The following is a 23,923-nucleotide window of genomic DNA, read 5'->3' on the forward strand; positions in this document are numbered from 1 at the left end:
AAACGTCGAATTACAAGATCCATTCTCGAGCTAGTGAAGGAAACATTTCTTTTGGACAATTTATTCGGGTGAAAGTGACGAATTTGAAATTTTGGTCGAGGAAAGGTGACGAGTTTGAAATTTTGGTCGGGGAAAAGTGACGAAAATGCCTCTAGGTGACAAAATTTTTCCCCGACGAAATAAAACTCAGACATTTTTCTCCCCGATAAGGTATTTAGCTGAATACTCAAGGGTAAGGAGGTTCGACAGACCGAAAAAAGGTGGTATTACTTAACAGCATACTTCTTATCAAGATTCAACTGTTAAATAGAAAGTAGTTTAATGGAACTAATTTTAGACGGAACTGATTTTCGCAGTCGAAAGAAATATCGAGAAAAAAAAATACATTTCGCGGGAATCAATTTTCGCTTATTTTGGATACATTTCTTTCATTTTCCTAAGGTTTTTTCAAAAATTTTGATAACAAAAATGGATAAATTTGTAATTCCCTTGTTCTAATTTTCGCGATTTTGTCGAAAAACCGCGAGAAAAAAAAACACGAAAAAAGCGAAAATTAGTTCCCTTGAGGTGAACAATATATAATTTACTTATTACTTCTTAGTATTGATCTTTGAATTAGCTTTTTGTTATTATATTTTTAATTGTTTTATTGCGCCACCAAATACTGACAAAACTGCGCGTTCAAAAATTATCTTAAATAAAGGGGGGTCTGACCATGGAAATTCATATTGATTGGGCTTTTCCAGAAAAAAAATTGAATATAGGGGGTGGAGGATATAACAATTTTCAGTGATTTACACATCGGAAAAAGTGACTTTTGGCCCCCCGGACAACGTGTTTTACCCCCCGGACAACAGGTTTTGACTCCCAGACAAGCATCAGTCGACCCCCGGACAAGGCAAATGTTGATAATTTATCACTACCCCCTGACAATATATCCTCCACCCCCCATGTACGGACCTTTTCTGTAAGAGCCCATTTATCGAATCTAAGTCTTTATAAGGGCCCGTTGCTATACTATAAAAGTTTATAAAAATAAAAATTAAATAATAAAAAAATAATAAATAAAAGATTACTTGTATATTGGTGAGTTTGAGGAGGTTGATAGCTTTTCCACAAGAGAAGATCTGATTGGCTAATCCATCCAAGAACAATGGGACGGAAGCTTTGCTCTCTTTCATGCGAAAACCTTGTGACCAAAAATATTTATCTGAAACAAATATGAAAAAAATGAATGTTTTTCAAAATCGTAGGAAAATTGATGGTCGAAAATATCCCGAGCTTCTTTAAATATGCTTTGTCAGCAAATTTTATAAAGACACATGGTAGAGAAAAAGCTTGGGATATTTCTAACCATCAATTTCCCCAGTTTTAGATATTTCCGACCATCAAAAGATATTTCCGACCATAAAAATGATATTTCCGACCATGATATTTCTGACTATCAAAAATATTTCCGTCCGACTAATGAAACAAATACTCGTCGGCGGAGCTAGGAGTGGGGAGTCTATCCCCTTTTCTATTTGCGCTAGCTTTGTGTGGTCGAATGTTAAACAAAATAAGAATAGGCGAACGTGTTTACCTCGGTAGGATAAATATTGCTGGTCTAATTGGACAAAAAATTCGTCATACTGGTCACGGCATACTCCATGGAATAACCATTCTGATATGAAACTAAAGAAGAAAAAAAAGAGGAAAAGTTAGAATTTGTGAACATTTTAACTTAGAGAATTTCATTTCAATTTTTTCAAATAAAATGAAAATGCTTCTGTGCTTGAACTTTACGTTGAAAATATTCAGGAGGATCAATCAATTTAATTAAAAGTTAGAATCGTTCCTTATTGCGAAGCGAATATACATGAGCGAAGCAGTTTTGCTATAGTGTGCATGTACCTTTAAATTCTATATACCCAGGGGAGCGCAAGACGAAAATGAAAATTTAGTTCCCATCTGTTAAATGTGGGTTAAGTATTCAGATCCCGGTTGTTTTCGTCCAGGGAAGTGGCGTTACAATATCGGTTTGGTAGATTGTATTTAGGATGGCTTCGTCGAGAAAAAGAACCACTCTACGGCGCCGAAAATCTCCGAGTCAGGGCAACTTCCATTAAAGATATTCCGTCGTTCCCGTACATTTTTAGCTTCTTTACTCCCGCTCCATATCAGAAAGCTGATTGGTTCGGAAAACCAGAGCGCGGTCGAAGCGTTCAAATATCAGAAAGCTGATTGGTTCGGAAAACCAGCGCGCGGTCGAAGCGTTCAAAAAACTCAAACTCTCTCTCTGCTCTCATGGTGCCCCCTTTTAAGAAGTCGCTGCATTGACTCGAGCATTGAAAAAACAGACACTTTCGAACCTTCGAATCTTTCCAATTTCGAATGTTTACTTTTTTGTGAGAAATAAAAATAGAAACGTTGAATGTTTTGAAAAAGTTGAAGAGGTGTAAGATGTAAGATGTTGGTTGAAAAGAAGAAGCTGAAACTGTAGCAAAGAGAAAGAACAGAAGAAAGAAGATGGGAATTTTTATTGTTTCATCTGGTTTCATTGACAAGGCAGACTCAACAGAGCTGTTGTGTCATTTCCAGAAAAGGAAAGCTGGAAAATGACCTGCATACGTCGCGTAGTGGTGAAAAAACCTTTTTTGCAAAGCAGCGAATATAACTATAAGAGAGTGAGCAAGAACATGAACTTGGTCTTTTTGCGAAATTTCATGTTAATTTCAAGGCCGTTAAATTCCATACTTATATTCATGTAATAAGGTATAAATCATTTTTGTTTGGTGAGACCCCTATAACGTTAGAAAAAAGAACTTATCGGGCTCATTCAATACTTTCTATTTTTTGCTTGCAACTTGCGAATTTAGTGACCTGCCTCGATCGCTTCGCAACTTTTATATATATACGGCTTGTCTTTCAATAAGAAAGTTGATTTTTTACAAGCTGGAGGTAAACATTTGATTTTTTTGCTCTAAGGGCAGCTAGTACCTAGTACAACTTTTTTATTTCTGTGTAGAAAATAAAGGTATAAGAGACGTTTAGTAATAGAACTAATCTACAGAGAGCTCGGCCTATGACTGGTTAAAGAACTCATGAAAATTATTATTTCGAGGATGTCTAAGAAATATTAGAAACATCTTGAGCTATTCTAGAAAGTCCTTGAAAGTACTTTTAGTACAGCTAGAGCGTCGAAAAATTCGTTTATGATAAACAGTTGTATGTCTCGGGAGGGGGTACTTAGGCAAAAAATAGGTGCTGGGTATATGGGAACGGTAAGGGTCGTTTTTTTACCTTCCCAAATCACTCTAAGGGTTACAAATACAACAAAAAATCAAACAAGTGATACTTTAATGGACCTACCTGGTTATGCATTTAACAAATATAATTGATATCTACGTGAGCATGACCGTTAAACAATCATTCAGAACACAAATAGTGACGATCTTTCAAAATTAGTCGTTTGTTTCTTATAAAAAAACGTTTAGAAACCAAAATTTCATGCTCTTGAAGTAATCTTTCATATTCAAGACTTCGTGAGCAAAAAAAACATCTATCTCATTATAAAAAATTGAGTAATTTGGCTAATAACATTGATGTATGCTTATTGATAGTGATTCTTATAAATAAAGATGCGTTTTTTGAGCTGAAAAATTCTTTTTTCACTAAAATCTGCTTGAGCCATCTTTTACCTACTTTCATGTAAAAAATCAGAAAAAAACAATGATCCAATACTTCACAAAGTCCAAAAAACCCTTTTTTTAGCCGTTTTTTGGCCCAAATTTGCCCATAAATATTTTTTTTTCAAAAATCGGGCTCCGTCACATTTGAGGGTTTAAAGTTATGCATCTTTGTGCAAAATCATAAAGATTGAAAGAGCCAATCTTGAGAAAAGCTAATACCTAAGTAATTGATAATGTGCTTATAAAAAATATCGAATTTGGCCAGATTTTCTATAAAAACACGCTAAGCAACCAAAATTTCATGTCTAAACACACATACTCTTTAAAACTAAGCCCTCATGAGCAAAAAAAACATCTATCTAATAAAAAAATTGAGTAATTTGACTAAGAACATTGATGTATGCTTATTAATAGTGATTGTTATAGATAAACATGCGTTTTTTGAGCCAACTACAATTTTTTTGCAAAAATTTGCTTGAACCTTCTTTTACCTATGATGGTACCCTACTTTCGTACAAAAAATCAGAAAAAATTAATGATCTAATTTTTCACAAAGTCTAAAAAACCCGTTTTTTAGCCGTTTTTTGGCCCAAATTGGCCCCAAAAATTTTTTTTTCGAAAATCGGGCTCCGTCACATTTTGGCCACCACCATTTTGCACCTATGTACCAAAAATCAAAAGATTCCCATGATTCAATCCTGAGAAAAGTTGGTAACAGACGAACGAACGAACGGACGAACGGACGGACGAGCAAACACAGGTTAATTTATAGGACCTCCACCGGGGTAGGTCCAAAAAGCACCTTTAAGGGTCGGGAATTTCTCGAAAATTGTTCTTCTAAGGGTCAACATTTCAACGAACAATGGACAATGGAGAACTTTGTTGCTGGTGAGGTTCTGGCTATATCATACAACATTATATTCTTGAATGTTTGTTTTTCTTACTTGATATACGGTATAGATGTGCAACGGAACAAATACAATAACATGCGGAAGTGTTCCGTAGACGAATTCTTGACAGCAAGGGAGTATAGATAAGATAACAAGGCCGGCCCCTAAAAATATAAAGAAAGGAAATGGGGTCAAGATTCAATGGTGGTGTAAAACGTAAACCTAATCCATAAGTTTAAGATTTTATTTTTACATAAGTGTTCCCGTTCCATATCAGACATATATTTCATATTAGGACAGTGACTGCCTATTGTTATATTATGCTAATATAAGCAAAAAATGTTTTTCTTTTCCTCTTTCTGACCAATCTTGAGTATTACGTCGCACGATGCCGTGGCTTGATTACACGAAACCTTCACCAAGTTGAAGGTTGAAGGATCCAAATTAGGGACTTAGAAATGAAGCATGATGTCTCTCTGTTTGATGATCAATCATGGATCATGGGTAAATGGGGCAGAAGCCCCATGACGCAAGGACTAAAAATGGAGTCCAAGAAAAATGTGCATCCAGCTTGAAAATTCTAGTGGTATTTCGTTCACATGATTTTCGCAAAATCGATATTGTTTTATTATGGAAGTGATGAGATGTTTCTTGACTAAATTTGATCACTTTTTAATGTAAAAGAAATATTCAAATATGAGTGCATGAGTGTTCGTTTTATTAAAAAGAGAAATGTAAAGTAAGAAATATCATATTATACCACTGGGAACTTTGGTTTATTGCTACCACGCCCACCACCACCGCCACCACCGCTGCCACCGGTTCTTCGAAAAGCTTCTGAACACAAACAAATGTCTGCTAATAACCTGAAAGAAGAAAATCAGAGGGGTTATGATCATATTTTGTGGATCTAATGAATAATATTTCCCGTCGTCTTTCAATCAAAGCATGGTATTTTCTTGTTCGAATTCAGAAAGAAACGCGGAATATATTTTTTCACGATTCAGTATTATCAAAACAGCCCCTTCTCACAAACCTGGTGGGACCCCTCCCTGTGGAAAAATTGGTCAAAATATGGTCCCATTGGAACATCTTACTCCGATTTTTGTCCCCGCTGATCAAATAAACAAATCCACACTGCAAAATATTGTATAATTTTTTTTATTGACTTTAAAACAAATAGTATACAAATCCCCAGCAATTAAAAAACATGGGAATATCGATCCCCATCGAGTTTTAGTCCGTTATTTTACCCTCAATGGCTACCGCGTACTGGATCTGTGAGAAGGGGATGTTTTTAATCAAAACTGTCTGAGAAAGCACGAAGTGATAAAGAGGAATACACAGGACGTCTCTTGACGATGGACTCACTTGAATTGTTTGGAGAAAGGTTCAAAAAGATGCCATAACTCTGTCAAAACCATTTTCATTTCTATAGAGGAAAAGAAGAATTATTCAGGCAAATACTTTGGAAGAAGTTTATTAACAATTTTTCACATTTTCGTATGTCCCGATTTGCGGCTTTGCCATAAGTAATGATTCTTGAATAGAGAATGTACGATTACTAAGTAACAGTGTATCTACAAAATATTGAATCAATATGACATTAAAAACCTGAAACCTTTTCTTATTTGACCATTAACCGTTTACTACAGATCTATAACTGCTAATGACTTGAGAAAAATATTTTTGCAAAAATACCTGAAGCTGAAAACACAGCAAACCAATACGATTGTAGGATCTCTTTCATCGCATCAATGAAGGCTTTCAACAATGAACCGCCAGAGTGTCCAGTTTTCGGACGATCTGCATGCTGAGAGCAGAATTTTCTCAACTGACGATAATGGGTGCCAAGAGAAGCAAATTTGGCCATCAAAGAATGAAGAGCATCTGAACTAAGTCCTGTACAATGGATGTTTTTGGATGCGACAAGTGAAAATGAAACCTAGATACAAAAAGGAAAATCTGATGAAATTAACAGTTGGAAAATATTCATACAGTGACGTCAACTCGAACCAGTCACTGACCTTTATATACCCTGGACCAAGGTTCTCAATCCCAGCCAAGCAAAATCTTTGATCGGAGTTTTTTGAAAATTGGTACCCTAATAGCGGTGTAAATGCATCGAGAGCGATAGGTCTACTTTTCCTCAAATTCTTTTGATGATGTAGCGGCGTTAGACGTTAATTTTTAACATTGCAATGGCTTGTCCTCGGGTACCAATTCCAAAAAAACTCCAATCAAAGATGGCAGATATTGCTTGGTCCAGGGTTATATAAAGGTCAGTGGAACCCGTACTGGAAACATTTGTGCAAGTTAAAAAAATTTCGAGTTATGGGATTTGGTTTATAAGACATTGTTAGAAAGACCATAAAACTTGTTTCAGTTATAGAGGTTCGAGTAAAATAAGGCTCTATTGTATTTTAAACATAGGTCTAGAAGAAAATAAGTACTAGTTATCGCATGATTTCGAGTGCAATACGAGAAATATTTTACGAGTTCCGAGATTTTTCCGTATATATTTTATTTCGTATAAAATATCGGTAAAATCTCGGAACGAGTAAAATATCGAGTCAACGCGGTCATATTTCCAGACTAAAGAAATATGAAATATCGCAAATATCTCGATGCTCTCGACCAATCAAAACGCTGATATTTTTTTGGTCGGCAATAAACTATAATTTCATCGAGTTCTGATTTTTTTGTAATAAATTCTTTCATCTTCACCAATTTTTTTTAGCGGAAAAATTGGTTTTTCGCAAGATTAATGCGAAAATGAATTGCCATGTATGTTACTTTCCGTAATATTTATACTAGAGTTCGTGGGGTGGGGTGTTCATTAACTTTCCAAGGTAAATTAGACTAAAATAAGACGTTTCTGAGGCGTAGAACTTATGATAACTGGGGGAGGGACATACGTTAGGCGTACAAGCTTTCGCGAGGTCGAATAACTGCGAAATTTACGACATTTACTTTCGGGAATTTGACGACGAAGTATTTTTTGTAAGATAAACTTTCGCGAATCAAGACATGAAAATGAAATTTTCACAAGAAAAAATGGCTTGGAGGGACAAATACTTTTGTCTTTTGACTTACTCATGAGGCTTTAACAGGCTAAAAAGTGCCATAAATGTTACATTTTATTTTAAGTTTTACAGATTTTCTATTCTGTTAAGAATTTTTCACGAGCACTAACTTTCGCGAGTGGCCCTTTCAAGAATTACCAAAAACATTTCACTTTCGTGAAAAAGGCTGAAATTCGCAAAAATGACGAAAGTTTCTGCTCGCGAAGTTTGTACGCTATAGTAATAAGGTCCCGGTGAGCTGTAAAAAACGAAACATGAACAAACAGAGATGTTTATTATTTGTATCGAAGTCTCTTTACATCTGAAATAAAAAATCATAAAATCTACAACACCAAATAATACTACTGACATAAGACTTCTGAAAGTCTGATAGTAAAATAATAATTTGTGGCTGTATAACTATGAAGTTGCATCTACAACAATTTAAAAAGAGTGTGTGGATTTGTCCTTTCTTAATTCTCTATCTCAAGGGAGAGGTTGTATCAAGTCTGAAAATTCCAGTATTCCTTTGTCAAATAACATTTTAAAATACAATTGTCTAGATCTTAGAGTTTATCTTCTGTTGAAACTTCTTTTTACATTCAAAATAACGTTGTTGGTATCATCGATAACAAATTGTACGTGGTACCTGGGCGGGTACTTACTTGGGCGGTAGAGGGCAAGGGAATGTCTCACCATACTTCAGAGTGCTTTTTTGGAGAACGGATCTCGAAAATAACTTCAGTTGTGAAAATTAGCAATGTTAAGGGCAATGAAATTCCAGTTTTGCCAATTTCAGAAACTGGTGTGGTACATACCCGTCATCCCGCAGGCCTAGTAACCTTGAGTGAATTGTTTTACGACTGATTTTCGTCGACCGTTGACAGCCTTTTACAGTTTGAGCACAATGAAAAAAAGATAACTGCAGCACCAATAAGAGATGAGGATCCAAGGACTAGGACGACATAATCGATTTCTCTTAAACATCCAGTATCGAATGGTGTTTGTATAATTCTTCCTTCGAAAACATTGAAACAAGATCGTCTCACTTTCTGCGTTCGGTATTGATATACCGCACCACCGATTCGGAAAAATGAAGCTATACCGAACACAACCATAGTTATTGAGATGATAACATTCAAGACCATACTTCTATTTTCTTTGTTAAGGATTTTTATTAGACCAATGAAATTGACGACACACATCACAAAGACATAAATACCAGACACAATATCCTTAACAACAATCCATTGTGCTGAATTCGAATGGATATATTTCTCCATGTAAAAATACTCCAACAGCAGCTCTGGAGCATCTTCATACACCAAGCCCAACGCAAACAGATGAAGCTTAAGTTCATCGAATCCAGATTGCTTTGAATGCCATTCATCAATTGCCATTATCATGGCACGAATTTTAAAAAAGTAGGTCACAAATAGAAGTAACATCATTGAAATGTACACCATTGAGTCGTGATCATAAACAGCCGAGTCGATAAGTCTTCCTGAACTGTACTCTATATAAAGCTTGAAATCCAAACATACGTCAACTGCATCGTAAAGAAGCATGAACGATATCGGAAGTACAATCTCGACAAATTTGATCAATTTCAATATTTTTTTGTTTTTGATAGTGCACGGATCAAGATGCGGTTTGATACCAATATAAATTGGATCTAAACCTTCCTCGCAAAGTTTTTTCCAGTATTTTAACAGACATGAGAATGAAAATATTGAACAGTACAAAGTCAATGGGATCGACATAAAACAAAATATAACCATGACTATAATAAAACTGTTCTCAGGGTATGGTTTCCAAAGAACCTTCAGTCCACAGAATGTTGAGTTTCCATCAGATATGAAAGGAAGAGTGTGACAGAAAGTGGAACTCGATGTAGGTGCTGGCGGAGGGAGACGGTTAATGTATATTGGAACCACCATATCCTCACTATGCCTGTGAATGGTTTACCAATTGATTAGTTTCTTTCATACGCCAAACTAACAAACTAAATTTATACTTCACACGATAGATGATAGTTAATCGTCCAGGTATTTAGAGACAAATATCTTCCTACTTAGTAAGTTTATCTTTTCTAATATGATTGCCAAACCCGGCCAACCAAAGTTGTTACAAATTCAGTTTTACAAAAGTTCTCTACCATACGAGAGTTAACTGTTCAGAAACTAAACTGGTTGTATACTGCTTCACCTTTTTATTTATATGACAAAAATGACAAAAACCATTAAATGAAAAATTTGGAAAAATTCCTCTGTAAAGTCCCTATAGTGTGGTTTTGCCACCAATTATCTCCATCACGTGGGTCGTTAAAACGGTTTCAATTACAATTTCGAAACAGGAACCAATCCATTGTAATTTCATTAGCATTTTTGGATCAGCCAAACTAAACTTTTATTTCCTAGATTTTTGAAATAAATAATGGTATCAATCGTTTTTCATTTTCGAAGAGAAAAGCCCCCAAAACCAAATTTTGAAGGAAACAAAAGGAATACACCTATAAACCCTTAGCGCTTTTGAGGAGACTGGTAACGATAATACAAAATTGAAAAATTCTCTTGCATTGAAGCGATAAAGTTTAAAATTTACGTTAATATAGTTAAGTTATTCGAATGCTACTAATGTCTCTACCACAGAGCCTTGTGAAAATACCTCTATAGTTTTAATGAGAATTTGCTTGGTTTTAGTTGGAGCCTTAAAATACCGTGCGCCGAGAACAAATGTTCCTTGTAAATTCATTACCAGTCCCTTAAAAAAGCCGACCGCGCAGTGAAGGGTTGATGGGGGTGTATTCATGTCTTGCCTTTTCAAAAATTACGTCACGAGCAACGCTAACCTCGTTTTCAAAATATTGCTTTGGTAATTGATTTCCAGAGCAGTTCATTAGAACCATTTGTTCTATTTAAAGTAACACTCGAAGATTTAATCACCTTGATAATGGTTTCAAAACGAGGCAGCTGTTGCACTCGAAATGATTTATGGAGAGGCGTATTCTGATGTGCTCTAAAAGAATCCCTTACCGGTAGAAAAGTGTACGAGGAAGACTGGACACCAATCAAAACATTCAATGTATCACGAAATACTTTATCCACTGATACTTTCGTTTCTACCACACGTTTGCCTGTTAATTTCTCCAATTCACCCATTTTGATTTTATACATTCTGTCAAAAGCCTCGTCACCTAGTTCGACCAAGAAATTGTTGTCCAGTCGTTCGTTGTAACTGGAAAACAAGAATAGAAAGTAACTTATGTAACATTAGCATTAGTGACAGTAGCATGAAGGTAGAGCATCCAGCTACGGTGCGCAAGGTTGTGGATTCGATCCTCAGCCGGGTCATACCAAAGATTCCCAAAATGGTACTTGATGCCTTTCTGCTTGATGCTCATCAACTAAAGAGACAGATAAAGGGTAAGGAGAGAAATCCAGGGAAAGGAGTGGTGCCCTCCCCTACCTTTGGGTAGATAGCTATACGAAAAGGGAGTCTTCAGGTCGCCCTCGACTGCGGTCGCAAACTTAACTTAACTAATCAAATTGCAGATGTAGAACGATATAAACTCGGTATACATTCACTTACCATCTGGATAAGGCTATCACTGTGCCTCACTAACATTCTGCCGATTGGTAGTGTGAAGGTTTCGATCACAATGGACTGTGTTCGAATCCTAAGCACTTCCAGACAGGGTGTTAGGGAAATATGGTGATATAATCTCTACTTTCACTCATATGACCATAGTTCTTAAGGGGGGAATGACACCTTCCAAAAAAGTGAAGAAGCGGGGGTCAGAAATTTTCATTAAAAAGTGGGGGGATAGCAAGGAGGGGTGGTCGTTTAAGAAGGAGTGGGCTTACATTGTAGATTATTTTCCAGCACTGTTATGAAATTTGGTCTGCGTGAAAGGAAGTTTTTCTGTTGAGTAGTCTGAGTCAACAAGCAAGAAGCAAGAAGTTTGTTATTTAATTATATATTTTTAATTATAAGGGGATTATAGGATCGTACTATACACTATATATTTTCGAAAATTTAGCCCAAAACCCTTGGGGGATAGGCATTTTTAAAGGTTGGGGGGGATGCCAAGAAGGGTGAATCAGATCCCTTTCCGCACTATGTAATGAATTAGTCATTTAAAAAATGCAGACGTATGGTCAATGGTGATCCTCAAAATTTACTTTTTGATACAAGACATGTGATAAGAAGTGCTATGTGCAAGTTTTAGTAGTGAAAACTAAATATATGGTGTGCTTTTTTCTATTTTGGTTGAGTCGCAGGAGGCTTTGAAGCCCATTTTCGCAACTATCGACGCTTTCGATTAGCGCCCCGTCAGCACCTTGAACTGACTACCCTATTCCCCCTTACATGGCATAGATTGACCCGGGCGAAGGTTTTTTCACTTGCCAAGTGAATCATAGCACCGAGTGGGAATTGAACCTCAGTCGCCTGTGCAGCAACCAAGGTCAATAACCACTATAGCACAGCGCCTAGATCAAAGATTTGTGGACGTCTGCGCTTGTTATTGCACGCCTTTAAATGATAAAGCATGTACACCACGTCTCAAATTTAGAATAGAGAATAAAAAAGAATAAATCGATAAAAAAAGTCGATCAAGCAAGAGACTGCTTGTTTCCAAATATGCACAACGTTATATAGAAATTAAAAGTAACTACCATACTTTGTTGATCATTATTTCTATCAAATCATAAGAATCCTTTTGAAACCTTCATAGTCCCAGGTTCTCTCCAAAATCTGGTTGTTTAGATTGGCCTCAGAAAAAGCCAAAGGAACAACTGTCTCAAACCTACCAAGTAGACTGATGTCGTTTATCGTGCTTGTATGAATAAAGTAGTATAGGCGTTATGTGTACGATTATTGTTACGGGATTTAGTTTGTATAAAAAATTTGTTCTCTCCGTTACTTTTTGCTTTATTTCTACAATGTTTGAATTAGTCGTCTAGCTTGCTAGACTAACCCACCAGGCCAGTTTATCACGGCACCCAGCTAATAGAAATGTCGTAAATTTTGGCCTTCAGGATATTTACTTACCTTCCTTTTGATTCCCAGGCTAGTGTTGACTTCTGGTCTGGGTTTTCTTTCAGTGCTTCATCTAGCAGATCGAGAGATTGGATATAGTTTTCTGTACGTGGTGTTGAAGACAACGTGCTGTTGTTCGTAGTCATGGTCTCGAAGAAGCCTTCGTCTGAAGATAGCTTTAAATCAAAAATAAAGATATATCAATATTAAAGGGTTTAAAAGGTTTCTGATTAATCTTATTAAAAGTAAAAACATTGTATCCCCTTCTTGTTAATACTTGTGCATTTTCCAAAAAACTATTGTAAATCGATAGCAGTCTGAAGTACTGGTAAGTTATTTCTATTAATTCGCCGAAGTGCGAAAAGTGTCATTAGTAGAGTGTCACATGTTAATAGTGTCATTAGTAGAGTGAAATAAATAACAAAACTTTCCTTTGTCATCAAATCACTAGAGATTCACGTCATGATGGTTACCTCATAAAAGTCCTTGGTATCTGTCGGCAAACTGATGTCTATGGATGGTTGTTCCTTTAGATCCGGTATGTCGAGTGATACATCCAGAGAGGTGGTGAAGCTGCTGGTCAAACCACCAAATAAGTTTGATCGAACATCTTTTGAATATGTTGACTCATTGCGATTCTAGAAAAAGTACTTGGTGTTTTGAGTTCATCGTAAATAAAAAACTGATGAAAGATATGCAAGGTCTAAAAACTTTCTTTAATGGGATAAACTTTCGCGGGGATAAAATTTCGCGGATTGGCCCATCCGTGAAATTCAAAAATTTCACGGGGACTTAATTTCGCAGGTGGCACTATTGGGTGGCAATATTTTCACGACTTTGTGACTTTTACTTTCAAATCATGCATGTTGGTTGTTGAAATACACATTATTTGCGCCTCTTTGATGAAATTAACCATTCAAATAGTATTTATTTCACATATTGTGAGTTTTGTTTAGAAATATTTCGCGGACGAGGCCCTTCCAAATTTCGCGGATTTTCGCGGATGACACCCAAATCCGCGAAATCCACGAAATTTAATCCCCGCGAAAGTTTATCCCATTAAAGTAATTGGTTGAGAAATTAGCATTTTGTAAATAATGATTTTCAGACAGGATAATATTTTTCAATCAAGACCTGAAAAACCCCAAGTTTTGCAGTACCTAGTTAAATTTTTCTTTCTCTTTTCTCTTCTTCAACCAGGTCTTGTGAGGACCCAACGATTACGTAGACCGCAAAGAATTAGCTTTATGAATTTAAATAGCAGTGACTTTATCAGAGCAACACCAGTTTACAATATCTTTCATATTATCAAGTGGATTTAGGGATCAGTGTTAAACTTGACCAGTTTTGCTTGGTAAAATGGTTAGTAATAGTAAGAACCGTAGTAACAGTAATATTGATACATACAATATGTCCAAAGAACCCAGTGCTTGGCTTCATTGAGAACATGTCTTCTGTGTTTTGTATATTGAATTTGACGTCATCATTCACATCCAAGCCACTAAGAAAATATGAATATGTAATTTCAGTCAAAAAATAAAAGAAAACATAAGGGGTAAGAAAGGTCGCCTTTGAATTTGATTAGGATCAATAAAAGATTGAATGTAAAAATGAACAAAATCTAGGGAGTGTAGATCGAATACTATTGTGCCATATTGTGAATATAAGTATCAGTAAATATAATACCTGCCAAAAAGGTCAACTCCACTGTTATCCATTGACAATGCTTTCTGATCCAGTTGAAAAAGAGTATCAGATGGCAGGTAATCTTCTCTATTGAAAAACAATCGCTTGGTTTTACTCTTTGAGGTGTCATAACTTGCTAGCAGCTTGAAAAGTTTTAACATATTATTAATATTTTCATTCTTTTTCTCCGCTAAAGTTGTTATTAATGATCGTAAACGCTCTGCTTTCTCGTGATGACCCGACATATCCAACTCAAAACAATCTCTAGCTAAATCGCTATAAATGTTTAAAGAGTTGGCGGGATTACTGTTGCCAATATTCTGTTTATCATCATAGTCTCTGGGTGTTGGTAGAATTATAGGCGAATGCAATGTCACAAACAATTTTCTGTAGAGTGTCTTTTTCAATATTTCCACGTGACCAGGCTTATAGTCTTGTTTGAAAATAAGAGTAGTTTTTGGATCACTGCTCTTCTTCAGACAGTGGATGCAAAGGCTTTTGAATAACTGGGGAATAGAATCCTCAATCACATTAACTGAACCTTCTCCCAAAAGAGATTCTTCCATTGTACAGTCTGTTACCTGAAAAGCATAAGAAAAACAACAACTTGTAATTACAATGCTTTTGACAATTATTGCATCCCCTTAATAAGTAAAGAAAAAAAACCAACATAATGCTTGACTATATTCCCCCCTTAATGAAGCCTGAGGTCAAAGCAAAGTTCTTCATGACAGATGGAACCTGAAATTTACACAAATAATTAGAAATTTTACTTGAATTTCATTTGAAAATCAGAATAATGAAATTACAGTTTCACATTGCCTGATATGTGCTTGTTACGGATAGTGAGATTTTGATTACGTAAATGGCTATACCCCCCTCTGGTAAGTACGTACTTTTCATCCACCCCCTCGGTTGAAGAAAACTTCGAATTCAAATCGTTTGGTTCAGACCTTTTTTTCATACATGAAACTCAATGTTTATTAAGAAACTTTTCTTTTTCTTGATGCGTATAAGAAGCGTAAAAATCGACAAAAAAGAGCTATGAAAAAATTTTCTTTGCGTACGTGTATTTTCCTTTGACCCCTCCTCTCCCCCTGTACGCAAGCATACGCTTTTGAGAAGACTCCTCCTCCTCCCCCCCCCCCCTTAGTGCGTACGTACTATGTGGACGGCCCCTTAGACATAAATTCAAGCTAAAAAATCACCAGCGAAGGTACAAAAATAATCTGTATTCGACTGACTGTAAATTATTCTCCTGGGAATAGAACCGCCAAAGGATCAAATCAAAACATTGATCAGATCCCCTTAATTTACAGCGGCTTTTACTAAAGTATTGGGCTTGACCTTGTATATCAAAACAGGGGTTTTTTAATATTTTCTTGCACAGGAAAGAATATGTGACGTCATAATTACTGCTTTCAGTTTGCGTGTTTTGAGAGTTTGATGTGTGTACTCCGTCTTCGTGGAATTTTATTTAAAGCATGAAAGCAGTCTTGCTTATGTATTCAAAGATCAAATTTCTAAAAGGCTTTTGTTGTTCTGTAAATATTTCTTTTTGGATTAAGAAATTCCATCTTTTATTGTTCTAATGATTATAAAATTTGCAAAATGACCTGTCAAGACTTTTTAATATTTCTTAGTTTGGTAAAGCAATCAATCTCAAATAAAATCTTGACAAGGAATAGGTAAGCTTTTTATCATATAGCTTTTTTACCATAGCTTTTACAAAAAAAATATATTAAAGGTCCAATTTCAGCCATTTTCAGCCAAATCCAACTTTTGTTCTTGCTGGTGCTTCATGGAAACTTATCCTGTCCATGTGTAAACATTCTCATATGTTTCTGATGTACTTGACTACCGGTACAGGGGTACTGCAATAAAAAGTTATGCAAGAAAAACCATCATTTCCACCTCAAATGGTGTCTTTCTTTGCCAATAACTTTTCATATAATTGTTCCCCTAATTTCACCCTTTCAGTTGGTCTTCCTCTATCTTATGTGCTTCAGAAAAACCAAAAACATTGCCCTGAAAGTAAAATAATAATCTATAAAATGTTTTCTGGGGTGAATATTTTTCCCCGTGATCCACGTAAACACCTTACGGTTGAACGTAAAAGTAAAAAGCAAATCAATATTCTCAATTTATTCATCACGATTGACGTTTTTTTTCAATTTATATGGATTATGGAAAGAATTCAGTTGATTTAAAGGTTTTAATCATAACGTTCCTGTCTATGAAATCACCTTTTCTTTTATAGAATTGCCCTTTGAACCTGGATTGATTCAAATTGAGCCAGCTCAAGTTGGCGATGCAGAATTCTTTGGAGCTTTTGTTTCAGTGCAATTCAGACAAAATTGTTCTTTAGAAAAGTAATAAAATTGTTATTACATCTTAACGACCAACCAAATCACATAAGAGCTTGTAAAAACTCCAGCTTGTCCCAAAATTGGAAAATTTTCCCTCTATGATTTTCACGTAGCAAGCTGTTGACTTGCGTCGCAATTAAAGCCAGGGTCAAATCATGGGTTTATCAACGCTGGCTGGTTCAAAACCGACTTGGGTCAAAGTTTTTAAAGACTTTTTATGTAACTTTGTAGACATTGCACTAAGGTGTTTAAAAACCCTTTATAACTTTACAGAGATCAAAGGAAAGGCAGTCTACATTCAAACTTGTTACCTATTTTTTTCAAGGCCAAATTTATAATCACAAGCGATTTTACTTCCCTGCACGTTCTTACGAACACATGTAGATGCTTGAAAAGGCAGAGAGGTGAGCCAAGCCCCCTCAATTGCAATATACTTGAATAGAGAGAAAAAGTAACACTAAAACAAAAGCGAATAACACTACCGTCAACTGCTCTAACTTGGAACGATTGGTCAAATCTTGGGACGGTTGATTTCTGGACTGTATTTTCACTTGCTGTTTAAATGTCTTTACCAACAAGTTTGTTTTGATACTGCAACCAAGTTTATCAATGAAACTTTCACCATCCCATAATCACAACCAAATGTATTTTTTAAACATTTTAAAAGTACATAATTTGAAGAAGTAATTAACAATTTAATCACACTCACGCTGTTCACATCTTGCTGCCATTTTTTTGTGTTGACATGTCAAAGTTAGTGAGTGTTGATAATAACAGATCTCACAATTTTCCGTGGAAGAACGGACTTTTTTTATATCTTTGTTTGGACCCTTGCGTGCAATCTCATTTACACGTTTCTCGTCACAAAGATTCGTTCCTTTTGCGGTATGAAAGCCTACCTGATGAGAGTAGCGTATTCACATTATTTGCTATCTATGATTTGCGGTTATGTAGATTAATGACTTTGGAGGTTCCATAAATGGTGGCCAAATGGCTGTCCCATGTTTTGTCAGATAGTCCCAAGTTAGAGCAGTTGACGGTAAATCCTCATCTTTCATTAATCCTCATCTATCATTACAGTCAGGACTTTCACTTTATCAATATTACGCAAACGACTGTGAGCGCTAAATTATTTTGGTTTTGCATTTAAAGGTACGCGCGTTACATAGCAACGGGCTGGGTAGAAAGATCTAAACATAGAATTTAAAAAAAATACCAATCATTGTATAAAGCACTAAAAAATACCCCCTTTCTATGTTTAGTTTGTTCTACCTTGGATTATAACTGAAAATATCTTCAAATAACCTCTGTCGGCCATCAGCCCGCGAGGTAATCTGCTCGCGCGCGATAAATTTATGTTTCCTTATCTTGTATATTTTAGTGGTATTTATCCAATGAAAAGGATGTTGACAAAATATGCACGACATTGGTTTATTAAACTTTTCAAAAACTGTATGGGTTTTTGTGGCAGGGTAAATGCTGGTCTCAGAGTCTTAGTCAGTTGGCTTAATGTCAACAAAATTTCCTTGAATGCTAGCAAAACTGAGTTTGTTATTTTTTGTTCCCCTTGGAGACAGATGGACTGCACAGTATTCCAAGAATTTTAAGCTTTGCAGGAAAATCCTATCACCAAGTAAGAGTGTGAAGTATTTGGGTGCTCACCTTGACAATGATCTAAACTGGAAGGTTCATACTTCTTTCGTTAATACTAAATTGAGAAGGGCAAATGGGGCGAAATCCAAACTTCGTCACTATGTTCCAATTCACATCCTTCTAAACATTTATCATGCAATTTTTGCCTCTCATGTTCATTATGCTAGTCAACTCTGGGGACTGTGTGTCAATACTGTCACACATAGAATTCTTACTCTTCAAACCACTGCACTAAGATTCATGACCTTTAGTGAGCCAAGAACTTCTGCCACTCCCCTGTTTGCTGAGCTTAAATTACTCAAAATCTTTGATCAGGTGAAAGTAATGAATATCTTATTTATTCAAAAATACCTCCAGGGCAATCTTCCGTCTGATGTCCTATCAACACTTAATTTTGATGTAATTGATCATAAAACTGGCACCAGGGGCAAAGCTATTAAACTACTAAAACTTTCAACGGTCAAAACCACAAATTTTGGACTTAACTCTTTCTCTCGTCTTTCGTCAAAACAATGGAATGAGGATAGGAGTTACTAATAAATCATCCTGACACTGATTTTCACAACCTTGATACTGATGAACTAAAATCTTTAGCTACAAAATTCTATTTAGACAAATAAAAAGCTGAAAATGAATAATGGTTGTGTGTGTGTTTCTGTGCGAATGTGTGTGCGTGAACTGAGTGTGTTTCCCGGGGTGGGAGGGGGTGGGTGGTGTAACAGGAAGAACTTTTGAAATAAAACTTCTCAAAAAAATTGTCATAAAATAAAAGTAAAAATATTTCTTATATTCATTATTCTTGTTGTTACTATTAATATTATGATAATCGTTTAAAAAATTCTTTTTTTTCTCTTTAGTTCTGTAACAATTTTTCAGTTTCTTCTAGGTTCCCCATTAAGAGTAATCTACTTTTTTTTTGTAAGGGGTTATCCTGCTGCTTTGCAGCAAAATATATTCAATTCAATTCATTTCAACTCAATTCAATTCAAGAACGTGCGGAAAGGTTGTATGAATTTTTTAATGTCAGTGTTATTTTTTAGGTTGATGGCTTGTTGGAACTGACAAAAAAAAGTAAACAGTTATACCGTCAACTGCTTTAACTTGGGACTATCTGACAAAACATGGGACGGCAATACGGCCACCCTTTCACCAAACCTCCAAAGTCGTTTGATTTGAGTTAATGAACGGGGAGTATTAAAAAATACATGATTTCTCTTATGCACAGAGTAGGCTTTTAAATCGAAATATGAAAAAAATCTTTAGTGGAACACACACGACTGGAACGAAGAAGACCAAATTAGTGGCAATACGATGGAGTGTTTGACGTCACTCGTGCAGCAAGTTACACAATCGTTATTTGTTAATCCCCATCATGTGCGATAGGCGGTTAAGCGGCACGTGCGTTTGGTTTGGGAACGCGAAAAACAAACGCGAGCTACCCATGTCTAAACTTTTCAATATATCTCCAGAACTAACAGATTTTTTGAAATTCTGTAAAAAGGTTCAAGTTTCTGAATAGTTTTATTACAGTATGTTCTGTGAAAAAATCATAACCATCAGTCAAATACTCGTTCATCTAATTAAGATTGAAGACAAAAATTTGCGAAGAAAAATAAACCTTGAGCACAAAAAATGCTTTTTTAAACACTTTTTTCCACCGAAAAACAAATAACTTTTATACACTTACCTTCTCCAAATATTGAAGAAGCCTCTACTAATTAAAGTAAATGAGATAAGATAAAATAAAACCTTAAAATCAACCAGAATTTACAACCTTTCATCCAAAGCAAAAGACATGCTTTTCTCGCCGCCATCTTGTTTTAGAATGAGAATTATTTTCGAGAAATATTTTTCATCCAATCAGATTGCGCAATTTTACTTTCGCTTTCTCTAGTTCAATAAGACTGCGGGATTTGAGTCATGTGACATCTCTATCGAAAAACCCGCACAGAATAAAATAGAAATACAGGGGGTCACACTACTGGCTACAGGAACTGAAAGCAAGCAATTTAAGGCCAATATTTTTGGTTTTTCTGAAGGACAAAAGGTATAGGAAGCTTTATTGAAGGAGGGATAAGGCTGGGACTATATATTTAAAAGATATGGACAAAAAAGGCACTTTCAGTTAGGGAAACCATCCAGGATCCTGCCATTCTATAAGCCAGCAAAAACTAAATGACACTTGTAAACTTAAGTTTTTTACCATTTTCCATCAAAAACAATTGAAAACATTACTACTTCCCAAAGCCGGAGCAAATGATCTTCCTTGACGAGGGTGCCCTTTTGGATCTATTGTTAACTCATTTAAAATGGTGGACAGAGTTACGGAATGCTAAAGACACCCACCGCTTCGAGGGTGGTAACGCCAAAACGCCCAATATGATCAGCCAACAGAAGGTGAGTTTGTTGCCGTGCGAGTTACGTCATGCACTCCACTGTAGCGAAAGCGCAAACAACATTTCAAAATTATAAGAATATCTTATGTGCTTAATTCTATTTGACTTTGAGAGCTTCATTGAAGATGAAGAAGTAGAAAGATAAGAAATGGGCCGGTTAATTTTGTTTAAATAGGTGTGTTCTATCATTGTTGAAAGTTGGAGAAATTTCTACCGGCGCAGAGATTTTTTACAGCCAATTAAAGGCACAGTCTGCTTATACTTACTATGTTTGCTATATCGTCTAGGCAAAAAACGGTAAAAAAAGAAGCAAACGTAATTTTTTTATGAGTGCGGTTATGATTTTTTTGATTGCAGCTGCATACAGGAACTCGCCAAATGTTCCTAACTGACTTTTTTGGGTGATAATTAAGATTTTACTTAGAAACTTTAATTCTCTTACCCCTGTCTTGGGACCCCCTGATATGAGCAAGGGAACCATGTTGGCCACCCCTACTAAAAGTTTCAGATCAAAACAAACAAGGAATTTAATTCCTGTAACTCGAAGAAAATTGGAAAAAGCGGGTTTTTGACTGTTTCTGATCCTAAAGTGCTATTTTTTGCATTTTGGTAAAAGCTATGCAATTTATGTTTGGATTTCTAGAAAGCTTACCCATTAATTGTCAATATATTTTTTATTTGAAATTAATCTCTTCATGCATGGAATAAAAAGATATAGTCAAATCTTGTAGGGTCATTTTTCAAAAAAAATTTGCCAAAATCGATTTTCGCATTTCGCCATTTTACCCTACACAAACGCACGTGGTGGGTAACAACTCCAGAAGATTTTTCAAATTTTAATTTTTTTTTCAAAACCTATCCTATCTTATAGAGCTTTGAAAAAGAAAGAAAATGAGGGGTCATAAGCCTCCAGAAGATAAGTGGTTGTAAAGATATTCAAATTTTAGTGTCAAAAAATTGACTAAAAATGTCAAAAAAAAGGTTAGGTAAATAAGCTTGGAAAAATTCGTAAAATGTGTCAAAAAAGAAAAAAAAGAAACTTTCCAGTCATGCTTCTTCAATTTTGCATATCTCTTTTTCTAGTGTAGCTAGAGAACTGAAATTTGGAGGGAGAATTCTTTGATGGTGTTAGAATATTATTATATAAAAATATTTGTAAAATTTATCAAAATAACGAAAGATATATCTTTTTTTGAAAAAAGAAGACATTGCATTGTTTTGTTTTTGTTTTTGAAGAAAAGTAGCTTGGAAAAGGCTGAAATGAGTCAGGTGATAGGTGGTAGGACCCATTTTCAAGGGGCCTCTGGAAATGGAGGAACAAAAAGTTATACAGTAAGTAAAGAATAAGTTTTTCTGAAAGGAGAAACCCCAAATGAAAAGAAAATCCATTTCGGCAGAAATAAAAACTTTTTTTTGGGACATTCCCATGCAAAAGAAGCAAAAAAGTGAAAAAAACTACATGAAAATGAAAGAACTAAAATTAGCGAATGTGATTTTTGAATTCCTCACCCTTTTTCTGATAAACATACAAAGTTTCAGCCTTCAAATACATTTTCCTCCATTTCCAGAAACATTTGCTCATCGATAGTAGCAATTTTTTTTTCTCCCGTCGGAAAACAATTTTAAAAATGTTGCAAAACGTTTGGCATTTTACCAATTTGCCGTCTAGCCCGTGTCCACAGTGTTATATACCGCTGGAAAGCTAAGATCACGGGCTTTCTTTTAGTAAAAACCGGAACGCTTTAGCATACATAGAAAAAAAGTTCGAAGGGTTCAAAGTTCATGGAAAAATGAAACATTTGGTTTGACGTCAACGAAAGTTGCATGACTTCTGGAGTCGCTATGGTATGGTGGGCGTTCTCTAATTCCGCAATCAGCGTCCGATCATTTTGAATGAAAACAAAAAAGTTAAAAAGGGCGCGCTATCAGTGAAAGTTATCGTGACATGTTATGACAGAAAGTATGATTGATAAACTTGGTGGAGTTATCAAGCAAAACAAACTTGTTGTTAAACTTAAACTCAAAGAGAGATTTAATTAACAGTAAAAAGTGAAAATACAGGCCAGATATACAACAGTCCCATGCTGGTCCCATGTTTCGACCAATCGTCCCAAGTTAGAGCAGTTGACGGTAGCTTTTTCTAACCAAGGATCTGAAGAAGGCGGATTCAAGCCACACTCTGAAAGGAAGTCCTGACTGATTTTGTTTGACTACTGAGCTGAGGAGATTGAAAATCAGTCAGGCACATCCTGGCAAATGACAGGGTATTTTTCACTTGCAACCATTGGCAATAATGAACGGGGTCGAAAACGAAAGTGACGTAATAGCGCCGAATACCCAGTTTAATTGAACCGGGTTGGAAATATTTTGCTTCATTTCAAAGAACTGCATAGATGAAATTTTTTTTCCATGGGTCAATTTAGCCTGGGAATCCAAGCGTTAAACTTTTTTCACAGTCTAGTTTATGATATTTTTGCTGCTTGTTTAACGCTTGGCGCAGGTAACTCGCCTGCAGGGAGATTTTTCCCTGCAATGCAGGTTCGGCCTGATTGGCCAGCTCTTAGCAGTACTTTCGCGCGCATTTTGATAATTTCGATGCGCGCGCATAATTTATGGAAAAAGCTGACTCTGCAGAAAAAAGGAAAACAAATGAAAATACGACCCTCGACATGGCCCGAGAATTCTCGGGCCAAAACTTTTATTGGAATTCGCGTAAAGCCCGAGTATGGCCCGAGTATGGCCCGAGCTGGCCCGAGCTGACCCGAGAATTCGGGCCGTGTTCGGGCCACGCACGGGCCACACTCGGGCCAATTTTTGAAAACATGATTTAAACAGGCGTGTAATTTCAGGACTGAATTTTTTTAACATTTTCTTTGAGAAAAACTTGGTTTCTCTTAATTATATTAAATATATGAATGTTGTAAATTCATATAAATATTAAATGTCTTATTTGGTATGAAAACATAGTTATAAATATACTTAGGGTGGAAATATTTGCTAGTAAACTGGTCCTGGTTTTAAACTGAAGCGTGTCCACGGGAAAATCGTAAAGTTTTTTTGAGCGATATAAACAAAACAGACAAGTCTTATTTTGTACTATTTTGTTTGACATGCTGAATCAATTTAAATATGGAATCTTCTGACATGGCC

At 35.8% G+C, this 23,923-nt stretch overlaps 1 protein-coding gene across 2 annotated transcripts in view; it reads right to left on the reverse strand.

Moving 5' to 3' along the window:
- Window positions 1-23,923, reverse strand: part of LOC136800098 (gamma-tubulin complex component 6-like) — a 53,043-nt gene that overhangs the window by 25,401 nt on the left and 3,719 nt on the right. For both annotated transcript variants that reach the window (XM_067056719.1, XM_067056712.1), the window contains exons 2-12: window positions 14,356-14,936; window positions 14,077-14,170; window positions 13,143-13,307; window positions 12,682-12,845; window positions 10,662-10,863; window positions 6,263-6,506; window positions 5,933-5,993; window positions 5,322-5,427; window positions 4,616-4,725; window positions 1,583-1,674; window positions 1,077-1,210 (exon numbers count right to left, since the gene is read on the reverse strand). In XM_067056719.1, the coding sequence (XP_066912820.1) occupies window positions 1,077-1,210; window positions 1,583-1,674; window positions 4,616-4,725; window positions 5,322-5,427; window positions 5,933-5,993; window positions 6,263-6,506; window positions 10,662-10,863; window positions 12,682-12,845; window positions 13,143-13,307; window positions 14,077-14,170; window positions 14,356-14,921 (1,938 nt within the window). In that variant the 5' untranslated portion in view covers window positions 14,922-14,936. The remainder of the gene's footprint in view (window positions 1-1,076; window positions 1,211-1,582; window positions 1,675-4,615; window positions 4,726-5,321; window positions 5,428-5,932; window positions 5,994-6,262; window positions 6,507-10,661; window positions 10,864-12,681; window positions 12,846-13,142; window positions 13,308-14,076; window positions 14,171-14,355; window positions 14,937-23,923) is intronic.

The sequence above is a fragment of the Clytia hemisphaerica genome, unplaced genomic scaffold (assembly GCF_902728285.1).
Source record: "Clytia hemisphaerica strain Z4C2 unplaced genomic scaffold, Clytia hemisphaerica genome assembly, whole genome shotgun sequence".
In the NCBI taxonomy this organism is placed as follows: Eukaryota; Metazoa; Cnidaria; class Hydrozoa; order Leptothecata; family Clytiidae; genus Clytia; species Clytia hemisphaerica.